The 14,692-nt window shown below is 44.9% G+C and overlaps 2 protein-coding genes across 5 annotated transcripts in view; one reads left to right on the top strand and one right to left on the bottom strand.

The window, feature by feature from the left end:
• RTKN (rhotekin) overlaps window positions 1-1,923 on the top strand; it is a 49,414-nt gene extending 47,491 nt beyond the window's left edge. For 3 of the 4 annotated variants that reach the window (XM_066572823.1, XM_066572821.1, XM_066572822.1), the window contains one exon: window positions 522-1,923. In XM_066572823.1, coding sequence (XP_066428920.1) covers window positions 522-946 — 425 coding nt within the window. In that variant the 3' untranslated portion in view covers window positions 947-1,923. Of the gene's footprint in view, window positions 1-74; window positions 492-521 lie in introns of those variants that run through there. The other variant, XM_066572824.1, reaches the window with a different exon arrangement.
• A 2,827-nt stretch (window positions 1,924-4,750) lies between these two features.
• The window catches only part of LOC136572326 (mucin-16-like), a 93,419-nt gene continuing 83,477 nt past the window's right edge, over window positions 4,751-14,692 (bottom strand). Inside the window, exons 10-12 of the mRNA XM_066572816.1 lie at window positions 14,368-14,494; window positions 6,877-14,013; window positions 4,751-6,138 (exon numbers count right to left, since the gene is read on the bottom strand). Coding sequence (XP_066428913.1) covers window positions 6,917-14,013; window positions 14,368-14,494 — 7,224 coding nt within the window. The 3' untranslated portion in view covers window positions 4,751-6,138; window positions 6,877-6,916. The remainder of the gene's footprint in view (window positions 6,139-6,876; window positions 14,014-14,367; window positions 14,495-14,692) is intronic.

A 14,692-nucleotide genomic window follows, 5' to 3' on the forward strand; every position in this document is an offset into this window, starting at 1 on the left:
CCTTGCATGGTGCCCTCTCTCTTCCATCTCTGCTCTTCTCCTTCTGCATGGTCCATGCCCTTCCTTCTGCCCAGCTCTCTCTGCTGCCCCCAGTGATGAGGGGCTGCTGCTGCAGGATAATGCAGTGTCTGCTGAAATCCGATCACTGCTGTGCACCTATTACACTGAAAGGTTTGTAAGACGTGACCCTTTGCACTTGTGGCCCCTCACGGACATCACAAAGCAGCTTGTTGTGTAGTGGCTTCCCTAGTAGGTAGATGCCCTCACTCCCCGACGGCTCATGGCCTTAGTCACAGTGTAGAGTCCACCAGGATTTGCTCTTCTGGGGCATTTTTCTCATTGACTGTAGATACGTGAAGTCCGCCCGGACTCTTGTGATTTCATGTACTTGGTCGTGGGCTTGGGTATATAGTGGTCGTTAAGTCCTGTCCGTCAGTGGAGTCTGTAGGTCACGCAGATCTGTGGTGTGACCGTCTTCATGCAGAAACCTACTTACTAACGTTGCCTTTCCGCTCCTACAGCTATTGAGGGCCTGGGCCCCATTCCTGACCTTCTGTCCCAGAGGATGAAGGAATTTGAGCTCCAGAGGGGTCTTGATCCACCACCTTGGACATCTTTCTTCCATAGCCCTTCCCCTGGACGTCCTTCTTATTCTTCCTCCTCCGAATGTGACAGTCCTCCAGCCCAGACCTCCAAATACAGACCTCGAACACTTTCCCTGGATGCTAAACTAACATCCCTAAAGAGCCGTGGGCTGAAAATGGCTGAGAGTCCGTCTGGCCGAGGATCAAGAAGAGCTGAAAGTCCTCGTCCGCAGGCAAGAAAAAGCAGCAGCAGCAGCGGCAGCAGCACGCCCGACTCTGAAAGAGGGAGTCAGACCCGCAAGAACCTTAAGAGCCTGAAAACCAAACTGGACCCCCGTAACTGGCTCCAAAGCCAAGTGTGAGCTGGCCACTAACCAGTCCAGCAGGAGAAGCGAGGCCAGTGGCAGCCATGTCTGATGCTGGCGGGAGCTGCCCACTCTTCTGCGGTCCTCGTTTGAGGCTGCTATTTTACTGTTTCTGACATGTAATAAGCGTGAATGAGATTAACACACGGGGTCTGTCCTGACCACCTCTCGGGGACACCGGCAGAAGGAAAGCAAGTGCACCACTGTCCTCAATCACGGCCAATGACATTAGCGTGCGGGAGATGAAGAGGGACAACACTAAGGACAGGAAGGGACCAGATGCCATGAGTACATGGCAGCCATCACCAGAGCCGGTGGCGGGCAGTGCAATATAGTAATATGATGCATATTAACCGGGTCTTCAGATTCCTATACGTTGTCCCACGACAGGGTAACCCTACAGATCTGCTGTGCCAAACCCTACAAACCACAGCGATACTGAATGCACTAAAAGGTGGCAACTATTTATATAGAGTAGAAGTACAAAATCTTACTGTACTGTAATGGGGCAAGCTCCTCCCACTGCAGGGTGATAAGGGGGAACCAAGAGCATGGAGTCAGCTCCACCCACTGCAGGGTGAAAATGGGGAACCAAGAGCATGGAGTCAGCTCCTCCCACTGCAGGGTGATAAGGGGAAACCAAGAGCATGGAGTCAGCTCCTCCCACTGCAGCATCATAGACGGGAGCTAAGAGCATGGAATCAGCTCCTCCCACTGCAGGGTGACAAGGGGGAACTAAGAGCATGGAGTCAGCTCCTCCCACTGCAGGGTGATGAGGATTCACCTATGCTATGCCTTAGGATGCTGCTCATGGGGTCACAAGACCCGTCATGGTGTTGGTACCAGTCTTGATGATGTAGCGGGTCCTGGCAGGATGAAAGCTTTATGAGGACTACAGCCTAACCAAATATCTACTAACAGAATATTATTATTATATGTCAATAAAGGGTTACCGCCCACACTCGGGTGCTACACATCTGATGAGTTACCAGCCGCGGGCGCCATGCGTGTTGGCCTACTATGTTCATGTCTGGTCCCTTACACCAGGGGTTGTCCAACTCCTTTTCACTGAGGGCCACATCAGGCGTCTAGCTGCCTTCACAACCAACTGTAAGACTGTAGTCTGGGCCTGGCTGCGGTCTGCCAGAACAGCAGAAAACGCAGATGTAAGTCACTTTTGGTCGCGCAAATACGCCGCACATTTCCGCGCGACTGAAATGCACTTACACCCGTGTGAACGAGCCCATACTCATCGTGGCCGCAGTAGTAATAGAGGCTCCCACAGTGGCTCCAGTAGTAATGCTGCCTTCTATAGAGGCTGCAGTAGTAATAGCGTCCCCTAGATTGCCCCCCCCCCCCTCCATGGTATTTCCAGTAGGAGCAGCGACCTCCCTATTGGCCCAGCCTGCAGCTCTGGTCTAGTAGCCGCACTGCAGAGTCTGTGACTGTTGACCTCTTCCCTCGGCTTCTGTGCTGCATACCGGACAGACGCCACACGTAGATGCCAGGGGAAAGAGGTCAGTGGTCAGGCTGGGTGAGTAGAATGCTGCAGGCTGGAAGCCAGTTGGGCTGTTGGACTTAGTGTATCAAACACAATGTACCACTGTTATAGGAGGAACGGCTGATATCAGTCATAGATATGGGTGTACAGCCCCACTTCCCAAAAAGTTAGGACGCTTAAATGTAAAGAAAGAAAAGGATTACAATGATTTGGAAATCTCATCTAACCATATTTTATCCACAACAGAACGCATCAGAGAGGGGGGGGGGGCATTTTTCTGTTAAAAAAGCTAACTCATTTAGAAATTGATGGCAGCCATCCATCTCATAAAAGTTGGGATAACAAAAGGCTGGAAAAGTGTTACTGATGAGAAACAGCTGGAGAGTCACATTTTCCACTGGGTCACATGACTATAACAAGAGCTGTTAGAGAGGCCGAGTCTCCCAGAAGTAAAGATGGTCGGAGGTTCACCGATCTGTGAAATCTGCATCTAATAATTGTGGAAGAATTTCAGAAAATGTTCTGCAACATAAAGTTCTGAAGACTCTGAACATCCCAGCAGCTACAGTCCATAATATCATCCAGAGAACTTCATGAGCACAAGGGACAAGGCTGACGGTCAGTACTGGATGCTGGAGATCTACCGGCCCTCAGGGGCCGCTGCATTATATACAGGCATGATTCTGTACTGTACACAGTTCACCCTGCAGTCCACAAAAGACAAGTTAGAGCTGCATCATGCAGAGAAGAAGCCAAATATCACCACAATCCAGAAGCGCCGGCGTCTTCTCTGGTCCAAAACCCATTTACAATGGAAAACTGTTCTGTGGGCAGATGAATCATATTGTGAATTTCTTATTGAAAACCATTAGGGATGAGCGAGTATACTCGCTAAGGCACTACTCGCTTGAGTAATGTGCCTTAGCCGAGTATGTCCCCGCTCGTCCTGAAAGATTCGGGTGCCGCCGCGGGGCGGGGAGCTGCGGGGGAGAGCAGGGAGGAACGGAGGGGAGATCTCTCTCTCCCGCCCGCTCTCCCCTGCTCCCCGCCGCAACTCACCTGTCAGCTGCGGCGGCCCCGAATCTTTAGGGACGAGCAGGGAGATACTTGGCTAAGGCACATTACTCGAGCGAGTAGTGCCTTAGCGAGGATACTCGCTCATCCCTAAAAACCACCTGTGGACTTAACAAGCTGGATGGTCCCTGTCCTCTTACCAGCACACAGTTCTGTATCTCTGAGGGTATGGGGTGGCATTAGTGGCTATAGCATGGGCAGCTTAAACATCTTGAAAGGCACTATCAATGCTAAGCAGTATATAGAGGGTGTAGAACAACATATACTCCATCCAGACAACGTCTCTGTCAGGGAAGGTCTTGAATATTGCAGCAAGACAATGTTAAACCACATACTGCATCCATCACAACAGCTTCACAGGAGAAGAGCCCAGGGTAAACTGACCGCCTGCAGGCCAGACCTTCCACCATATACTGCATCCATCACAGCAGCATGGCTTCACAGGAGAAGAGTCTGGGGTGAACCGTCCGCCTGCAGTCCAGACCTTCCACCGAATACTAATTCCATCACAACAGCTTCACAGGAGAAGAGTCCGGGGTGAACCGGCCGCCTGCAGTCCGGACCTTCCACCACATACTGCATCCATCACAACAGCATGGCTTCACAGGAGAAGAGTCCAGGGTGAACCGGCCGCCTGCAGTCCAGACCTTCCACCATATACTACATCCATCACAACAACTTCACAGGAGAAGAGTCCGGGGTGAACCGGCCGCCTGCAGTCCAGACCTTCCACCATATACTACATCCATCACAACAACTTCACAGGAGAAGAGTCCGGGGTGAACCGGCCGCCTGCAGTCCAGACCTTCCGCCATATACTACATCCATCACAACAGCATGGCTTCATAGGAGAAGAGTCTGGGGTGAACCGGCCGCCTGCAGTCCACACTTCTCACTAATAGAAAAATTTGGCGCATTATGAAACACAAAACCTAGTAAAGATGACCCAGAACTGTTGAGCATGGTCCTGTCCCAACTAGTGTGAGATGTGTTGCGGCCATCAATTGCTAAATGAGCTATAAATGAAATTAACATTTGTCCCCCTCTGATATGTTCTGTGATCTATTGTCTATACAATATGGTTGGATGACATTTCCAAAATCATTGCAGTTTTTTTTTCTGTTACATTTCTGTACATCTTATACAGCAGCCTGCTTTTGGAATTGGGGTTGTAAATATGTGAAAGTATCCCTCATCCCACTTACATGAGCTGACTGCAGTCTTCCTTTCGGAATAATAGCATACTGTGTTTATTCATCTCTACCGTTATACATTTAGTGACAGGTTCAATACATATATTATGTGATACAGAAGTGGGGGTGTCTCCATCCCAGAAACGGCTCCCTGAAACATCCAAAAAGCTCAGTGTGAACCAGCCACACCATACGTCATGTAATGGTGCCATCCCCTCAATTCATGTGATAAGTAGACAAAGAAGATGAAGGTTCAGTGCGAGATTAGGATTTGATGGTAGAAGTGTCCAGTTTATGAATATGCAATGTTATGTTCTTGAGCTGTTTTACACATATAAGTGCACTTGTGGATCGAGCTCTTCATCCTAGAGTAGAAGACATGAGGACTCTTCTTCATCATCACCATCATCAATTGGGATTAATGTGAATGATTAGAAATTATTCTTTTGATGGGTGCCAATGACTGGAGAGGTCTTCTTGATTGTTGAATGTCTGTGACTGAAAGTGTCTTCTCAATTAATAGGTGACAATGACTGAAGGTGTCTTCTCAATTGATGGGTGTTGATGACTATAGGTGTCTTCTTGATTGATGGGTGTCCGTAATTAGAGTTGTCTTCCTGGTCTGGTGTTGATGACTTGAGGTGTCTTCCAGATTGATGGGGTGCTTAGTGATTGGAGATGTCTTCTTGATTGATGAGTGATGATGACTGAAGGTGTCTTCTTGACTGTTGGATGTTGGTGACTGCAGAGGTCTTCTTGAGTGATGGGTAACAATGACTGGCGGCGTCTTTCTGATTGATGGGTGACCATGGACAGGGGTGTCTTCTCAATTGATACTTAATGTGTGCAGATGTTGTCTTGATTGATGGATGATAATGACTGGAGGTGTCTTTTTGATGGGTGAGGATGACTGGAGATGTCCTCTTGATGGGTGTCGGGGACAGGCGGTGTTTTCTTAATGGGTGATGATGATTAGCGGTGTCTTCTTGATGGGTGATGATGATTAGCGGTGTCTTCTTGATGGGTGATGATGATTAGCGGTGTCTTCTTGATGGGTGTTGGGGAATGGAGGTGTCTTCTTGATGGGTGAGAATGACCTGGAGGTATCTTCTTGATTGATGATGAGTGCTTAATAACTAGAGATGTCTTCATGATTGATGGGTGTTGATAACGAGCATTGTCTTCTTGATTGATCGGTATCAGTGACTCAAGTTGTCTTCTTGCTTGTTGGTCATAGTAAAGGGAGATGACTTTCAGTTGTTTTTATGCTGACGTTAACTCGACTCGCTTCCAGTCTATTTGACAATAATATGAAGTGTCATTTTCTTTATGAGCATTTTTTAATAGCATCACCTTTACAGAAGGCAACACTTTGAGGTGATTTTCATGTTGGACACTGTCAACCGACCAGGTCATAAAATCTGTAGAGAAAAAACAATTCTCACGTGAAAGATATTCCACATATTCTGTTGCCATCACAACTTCTAAAAGACAAAACATTATGGACTGATCCATTAGTTACTGATTTGAGGAACATGTCTAGACACTTCACTACCGGCACAATGTAACTGGGTGTAAAATAACTGTCAACCGGGAGAAGCCATGGTCAGAGAAGCATATAGGAATATAGCATGTGGGTAGAGGGAGGAATACGAAACAGAAGGTAGGTTAGTAACATGCCCAATACAATATGGTGTCCGCGGGGTCAAGTGTGATAAGAAGCTCGAAAGTGATGAATGGTGTGAATAATGCTGCGTTTACACCAATGATTATCATTCAGATAATTCAAACAAGCGAAACTGAAAAATAATCATTTAGTCTAAACACGAGCCAATGACTGAACGAGAATTGTGTGGTTCTCATTCATCGTTCAGCTTCAGCCGCATAAAAATCATCGCCGGCTCATGCACTTCTCGTTCAGTTTAAACACTGAATGTGTTTAAGAATGTGAAACACTGAACAAGAAATAAACGAGAACTACATGATTCCCACTGATAATCGTACAGCTTAAACTGGCTGCATGAGCGCAAGCGAGCTGGTGATGACATCATCAGCTTGTTCACTCGTGCAAACGAGAATCGTAAGGTTCTCATTGTGTCTAAAAGGGCCTTAAGACAAGTAACACAATCCTGAAAGCCTAGAACCAAGTGGTCACTTACCTCTGTTATACTCGAAAGCCAGGTAAATGAAGTCTGCAGATCAAAGCAAAGCTTCAGAAGAGTTCCTGAACTGCTTGAGAAGTTGCTCACAGCTGGGAATTAATTTGGGATCAGACACTGGATCTTCAGCCACAATGATGTTACTGGAGGACGGCACATCATGGACTGGTACATTTTCTAAAACATTGCCTGCAAGCTTCTCCTTGAGTTCACCAGGGTCATCTATTGTCACAGACTCAATTATAATCAAATTTCCATTAACTGGTGGGCTACCTGGGTGAGGGTCTTCAAATAGAATGACTTTCTCAGCATACACCATTTCACATGAGGGTGAGGAGCTTCTTAAGGGGCATTCAGGTGAACAATCAGAGGGAAGACAGGGTGGTAGAAACTGATTGGGGAGAACATCCTCTAGAATGAGGATGGGTGGAAGTGAGATCTCCTCAGATGGAACCTCAAACTTACTACAGTTGGGTTTTTCATCATGATCTGATATGTTAGCGGCAGGGCAGGTAGACACTGGTGCTGACTCGGTTAGTGTTTCTTCCATTTGTATAGTATTGAGTAGAGACTCCTCGGCACTGCAGATGGGAATAGAGAATAACCAAGGGCTATTTTCATTATTATTAGATGGTTGGGATTCAGGGATGTTCTCAGTGGAAGGGGATGAAGACCCCGATGTGGTCTCTGTGAGTGAACTATGTTTGTGAACATTATATGGTAGGGGTTCAGCAGTGCTCCCAATGGCAATGGGTGAAAACTCCCCTATAAATGAAGATTCTGTTAGTAGAGGGTTAGTTTGGATATAATGGAGTTGAGCCTCTGTTGGAAGTGCAGGTGGAGGCTCAAGTGGTAGAATTTCAGCTTCCATATAATTTGGTTGAAACTCAGGAGAGACATTGGTGGGAATGGATGACTCTTGTACAAGGTAGGCAGGTTGGACATAATTGGACTGAGATTCTGGTGAGTTTTCAGTGAAAGGAACAGCAAAGGCCTCCATAGACTCTGGTGATTGAGCACCACTTCTGTTATTGGGTTGTGATTCGGGGGAACATAGGGTGGTAACTATGGAAGATGTTGATGAAGATTCTTGTTCTGCAAGGTCTGTTTCAACAAGTTGAGACTCAATTGAACTGTCAGTGGGAGGGGGTGAAGACGTTTCTAATACAATTTTAGGCTGAAAATCATTCGGATGACGTTCAACTGGACTTTTTGTGGGGATGGAGGAAGATATGGGTAAGAGCTCCGCCAACTGTATGTCATCTTGGATATTTTTGGGTTGAGATTCAGAAAAACCCTCAGTGGGTGAGGATGAAGATGCAGGCAAAGATCTCATCAGTGGAATATCAGTTAGTGTATAATTTGGATGAAACTCAGATGAGATTGTTGTCTGAACTGATGGTGATACAGAAGATGCCGGTGGTAAAGCAATAGGTTGAATGTTCTCAGGTTGAGGTTTAGTTGAGATTTCAGAGCGAAATAATGAAACTGGTGAAGACTGAATATTAGCTTGGATATTACTACCTTGAGGTTCTCCTGAGCTCTGACAGGGCGGACATATGGAGAAAAACTCCAGTAACAGGACACTTTCTTGATTAATATTAATCTGAGGTTCGGCTGAGCTCACAGTTGAAAGGGATGTGCCTACAACTGAAGATTCTAGTGATGTATTTGTTTGGGCATCACTTAGCTGAGGACCAGAGCAGGTTTCAAGGGTAATGGGTGCTGGTTCAGCCTCAGCCTGCATATTTTTAGATTGAGGTCCAAAAGATCTCCCAGTAGAAAGGAATGAAGATACTGATGGGGGCTCTCGTAATGGACTGTCTGCTTGGACAATATTTAGCTGAGCTCCAGAGCAGCTTTTGGTGGTAGATGGAGGTTCAGATAAAAACTCATCTTGGATATTAATTGATTGAGGTTCAGTTGAGCTTTCAGGAAGAAGGAATGAAGATCCAGATAAAGGTTCTGTAAATTGCATATAAGGACAGTCCATTACTGGCATAGAAGCTTGGACATTTAGTTGATCAGATGGTCCTTCAGTGGTTTTGTATAGAGGTTCATATGAAAGCTCTACAAATGGAATATAGGCTTGGATATTATTTTTGTTTGGAGGCCCAGAAGAGCCTTCAGTGGTAATCCATGAAGATTCAGATGAAGACTCCATTATTTGAATATCAGCTTGGATATTTAGTTGACCAGAAGAACCTTCAGTGATGATGGATGAAGGTTCATGTGATGTCTCTATTAGCAGGATATTGGCATGGATATTATCAACTTGAGGTCCAGAAGATCCTTCAGAGGTTATCCATGAAGGTTCAGAAGGACAGTCCATTACTGGCATATACGCTTGGACATTTAGTTGATCAGTAGGTCCATCAGTGGTTTTGGATAGAGGTTCATATGAAAGCTCTACAAATGGAATATCTGCTTGAATATTATTTTTGTTTGGAGGTCCAGAAGAGCCTTCAGTGGTAATCCATGAAGATTCAGATGAAGACTCCACTATTTGAATATCAGCTTGGATATTTAGTTGACCAGAAGAGCCTTCAGGGATAATGGATGAAGGGTCATGTGATGTCTCTGTTAATGGGATATTGGCATGGATATTATCAACTTGAGGTCCAGAAGAACCTTCAGAGGTTATCCATGAAGGTTCAGAAGGACAGTCCATTACTGGCATATAAGCTTGGACATTTAGTTGATCAGAAGGTCCTTCAGTGGTTTTGGATAGAAGATCATATGAAAGCTCTGCAAATTGAATATCAGCTTGGATATTTAGTTGACCAGAAGAGCCTTCAGGGATAATGGATGAAGGTTCATGTGATGTCTCTATTAATGGGATATTGGCATGGGTATTATCAACTTGAGGTCCAGAAGAACCTTCAGAGGTTATCCATGAAGGTTCAGGAGGACAGTCCATTACTGGCATATAAGTTTGGACATTTAGTTGATCAGAAGGTCCTTCAGTGGTTTTGGATAGAAGATCATATGAAAGCTCTACAAATGGAATATCTGCTTGAATATTATTTTTGTTTGGAGGTCCAGAAGAGCCTTCAGTGGTAATCCATGAAGATTCAGATGAAGACTCCACTATTTGAATATCAGCTTGGATATTTAGTTGACCAGAAGAGCCTTCAGGGATAATGGATGAAGGGTCATGTGATGTCTCTGTTAATGGGATATTGGCATGGATATTATCAACTTGAGGTCCAGAAGAACCTTCAGAGGTTATCCATGAAGGTTCAGAAGGACAGTCCATTACTGGCATATAAGCTTGGACATTTAGTTGATCAGAAGGTCCTTCAGTGGTTTTGGATAGAAGATCATATGAAAGCTCTGCAAATTGAATATCAGCTTGGATATTTAGTTGACCAGAAGAGCCTTCAGGGATAATGGATGAAGGTTCATGTGATGTCTCTATTAATGGGATATTGGCATGGGTATTATCAACTTGAGGTCCAGAAGAACCTTCAGAGGTTATCCATGAAGGTTCAGGAGGACAGTCCATTACTGGCATATAAGTTTGGACATTTAGTTGATCAGAAGGTCCTTCAGTGGTTTTGGATAGAAGATCATATGAAAGCTCTACAAATGGAATATCTGCTTGAATATTATTTTTGTTTGGAGGTCCAGAAGAGCCTTCAGTGGTAATCCATGAAGATTCAGATGAAGACTCCACTATTTGAATATCAGCTTGGATATTTAGTTGACCAGAAGAGCCTTCAGGGATAATGGATGAAGGGTCATGTGATGTCTCTGTTAATGGGATATTGGCATGGATATTATCAACTTGAGGTCCAGAAGAACCTTCAGAGGTTATCCATGAAGGTTCAGAAGGACAGTCCATTACTGGCATATAAGCTTGGACATTTAGTTGATCAGAAGGTCCTTCAGTGGTTTTGGATAGAAGATCATATGAAAGCTCTGCAAATTGAATATCAGCTTGGATATTTAGTTGACCAGAAGAGCCTTCAGGGATAATGGATGAAGGTTCATGTGATGTCTCTATTAATGGGATATTGGCATGGGTATTATCAACTTGAGGTCCAGAAGAACCTTCAGAGGTTATCCATGAAGGTTCAGGAGGACAGTCCATTACTGGCATATAAGTTTGGACATTTAGTTGATCAGAAGGTCCTTCAGTGGTTTTGGATAGAAGATCATATGAAAGCTCTACAAATGGAATATCTGCTTGAATATTATTTTTGTTTGGAGGTCCAGAAGAGCCTTCAGTGGTAATCCATGAAGATTCAGATGAAGACTCCATTATTTGAATATCAGCTTTGATATTTAGTTGACCAGAATAGCCTTCAGGGATAATGGATGAAGGTTCATGTGATGTCTCTATGAAAGGGACACTGGCATGGATATTATTAGCTTGAGGTCCAGAAGAACCATCAGAGGTTATCCATGCAGGTTCAGAAGGACAGTCAATTACTGGCATATCAGCTTGGACATTTAGTTGATCAGTAGGTCCATCATTGGTTTTGGATAGAGGTTCATATGAAAGCTCCACAAATGGCATATCTGCTTGAATATTATTGAATGGAGGCCCAGAAGAGCCTTCAGTTGTAGTCCATGAAGATTCAGATGAAGACTCCATTATTTGAATATCAGCTTGGATATTTAGCTGACCAAGAGAGCTTTTAGTGATAATTGATGGAGGTCCATGTGAATGCTCTATTAACGGAATATCAGCATAAATATTATCAAGGTGAGGTCCAGAAGAACCGTCAGAGGTAATCTGTGAAGGTTCAGATAAAGACCCCATTGATGGAATATCAACTTGGGCATTTAGTTGACCAGAAGATCCTTCAGTGGTAATTGATGAAGGTTCATATGAAAGCTCTAATAATGGAATATCAGCTTGTATATTATTAAGTTGAGGCCCAGAAAAGCCTTCAGTGGTAATCCATGAAGATTCAGATGAAGACTTCATTAATCGAATATCAGCTTGAAAATTAAGTTGACTAGAAGATCCTTCAGTGGTAATAGATTGAGATTTATATGTAGGCTCTACTAATGGACTATCATCTTGGACATATAGTTGATCAAAAGAGCCTTCAGTCGTAATACATAAAGATTCCGATGAAGACTCCAGTAATGGAATGTCAGTTTGGATATTAGTGAGTTGAGGTCCAGAATATCCCTTACTGCTAATCAGTGAAGGTTTGGATGAAGACTGCATTAATTGAATATTCGCTTGGACATTTAGTGGAGCAGAAGATCCTTCAGTGGTAATGGATGGAGGTTCACATGCAAGCTGTAATAATGGAATATCACTTTGGACATTTATTTGAATAGACGATCCTTCAGTGATAATACACGAAGATCCAGATGAAGACTCCAGTAATAGACTATCTGCTTGGGCATTTAGTTGACAAGAAGAACCTTGTGTGGTCTTAGAAGGAAGTTCATGTGTAAGTTCTCTTAGTAGAATATTAGCTTGGACATTAAGTTGACCAGAAGAGTCTTCAGTGGTAATACACGAAGGTCCAGATGAAGACTCCATTAATGGAATAGCTGCTTGGTCATTTAGCTGACCAGAAGATCCTTCAGTGGTTTTGGATGGAGGTTCATGTGAAAGCTCTATTCCTAGAGTATCAGCTTGGACATTTAGTTGACCAGACAATGTTCTAGTGGTAATGGATGGAGGTTCATATGTAGGCTCTAATAATGGAATGTCAGCTTGGACATTTAGTTGACTAGAAGTGCTTTCAGTGGTAATGGATGGAGGTTCATGTGATGACTCTACTAATGGAATATCGGCATGGATGTTACGCAGTTGAGGTCCAGCAGAGCTTTTGGTAGGAAAAGATATGGGTGAAGGCTCTGGTAAAAGATCGTCAGCTTGAATAGCATATGATTGAAGTTCAGCTGAAATCTCAATGGGAACAGTCAAGGAAGAAGACTCTGGTATTAAAATATTAGTATGGATTATATTAACTTGAGATTCAGCTGAGCCTCCAGTGGACCACACAGCTACTGTTACAGGTGAAGTTGTAGGGGATGAATTTTGAGTGACTTTACCAAGAGCTGGATCTTTAGATTCCAGTGATATTTTTGAGGACTCAACAGCAGAACTGGGTGAAGCCTCAGGGCTTGGAATGCTGAAAGTCACAAGTGGTGAAGTCTCCATAGAAGAAAGCAGAGCATGCTGCCTTAAAGGTACAGCACTAGAGGAGCTCCTCAAGGAGCTACCCTCTGGTCTCTGTGTGCGATAAGGGGTATATGGAATCGGAGCTAACAAAGACACCAAGGAAGTCGACCCAGAAGACCTTTTGGGTTCGTGTGATAATGCCAAGTCGGTGGACATGACTGTTTCATCAGAGCAGAAATTGATGTTTGAGGTCTTATTTATACCTTCTTGAGCGATTAGAGCAGAAGCCAACAAGACCTGTGAAGCTGGAGCAGGTGGAGTGATGTCTGCAGCAGATGTAGTAGGCTCTATACCCCCAAGAGCAGATGGAGGTGTAGGTAATACTTTCTCTGTACTCTGTGGAGCAGCAGGTATTTTGGGCTCTGTGATTGGTGCTGGACTAGTGAATGCTACCTCTGTCACAGGAGGAGGAAAGGATATTACAGACTTTATTGCTGTGAAGTTTGTTGGCAATTTGGCTATTTTATTTGGGAGTTCTTGTACCTCAGGAGATGTCGAGGGGGCGTTAACTGCCACAAGCTCTGCTTTGTACAGACACGCTGACCTGCCAGAAGTATCTTCACTATGGAGGTCTTGGTGCTGGGGTCTTGCCTGTGGCTTGGAGTTCAGGGCTGCAGCGTTCTGCTCTGCTGGACTTACGGTTACATATTCAGCTCGGAATGGTAGATCTTCACGGCCAGTTCTGGGTGGTGTGTGAAGAGGAGGAGTTCCTTTTACTTGTGTTGGAGTTACTCGAATAGCCGTTATTGGAGGTGGGATGAAAGAAGGTAAGGAATCCACTTTAGGTGATGTGATGGGCAGGGAAGACTTGGAGAAGATGAAGGCTGGTGAGCATGTCTGAGGAGAACTGGCAGAAGGGGAGCTGAAGGAATCTCTTTTTTGGAAACCCTGAAAGAAAATTGGACTTCTGCTCGTAGGAGTCAAGATAGATTCTGTCATACTACGCTGATATCGGAGAGTCGTCCGGTTGAAAAACCCTTGAAGAAAAAAGTAGAATACAAAGACTTTACTGAAGAGCAATAGAAAATTTCCAGTCGCCTACACCAGAATATGGACCGACTCCCCTCAGCTGCTATGAGAGACCCCCCTCAACTGCTATGAGTAGGACCCTAGCTGTGGTGGACACCATATTTGTAGACCGCTATTAAGTCTCCACTCAGCCTTCTCTTCTGTAAGCTAAACATTCCCAGATCCTTTAACCGTTCCTACAGGGGGCGCTGTCCTGAGCATCTTGTGGGACTGGGGATCACTGTAGTGAGGTGAACCAATATTGAAACAGGGGTTTTGCCCTTGCACCCGGTATTTACGTATAGTAGAGCTGTGCTACTCACCTGAAGATGACTTCGATGGGGAGCTGGGTGTGGATGGAGGTGAGAATGAGCCGGACACAGAACGTTCCTGCTGACGGAAGAAATCACGAGGATGCAGTGATCTGCCAGACACGAGGGAGGCTGCCTCCTGTGGGGATCATACAGCTTTTACTGGGGTTTAGGCCTCCTTCACACGGGCGACAAAGTCGCGCTGCTACAAATCGCATGTATGTGAAGCCCATGCTTTCCTATGGGTTACTCCATACATGCGATGTTTTGTAGCAACACTAAAACCTCGCGGGTCTGGCCATATGTACGCGACTTGTGAGGTTTTGTAGCCCATGTT

The sequence above is a fragment of the Eleutherodactylus coqui genome, chromosome 7, assembly GCF_035609145.1.
Source record: "Eleutherodactylus coqui strain aEleCoq1 chromosome 7, aEleCoq1.hap1, whole genome shotgun sequence".
In the NCBI taxonomy this organism is placed as follows: domain Eukaryota; kingdom Metazoa; phylum Chordata; class Amphibia; order Anura; family Eleutherodactylidae; genus Eleutherodactylus; species Eleutherodactylus coqui.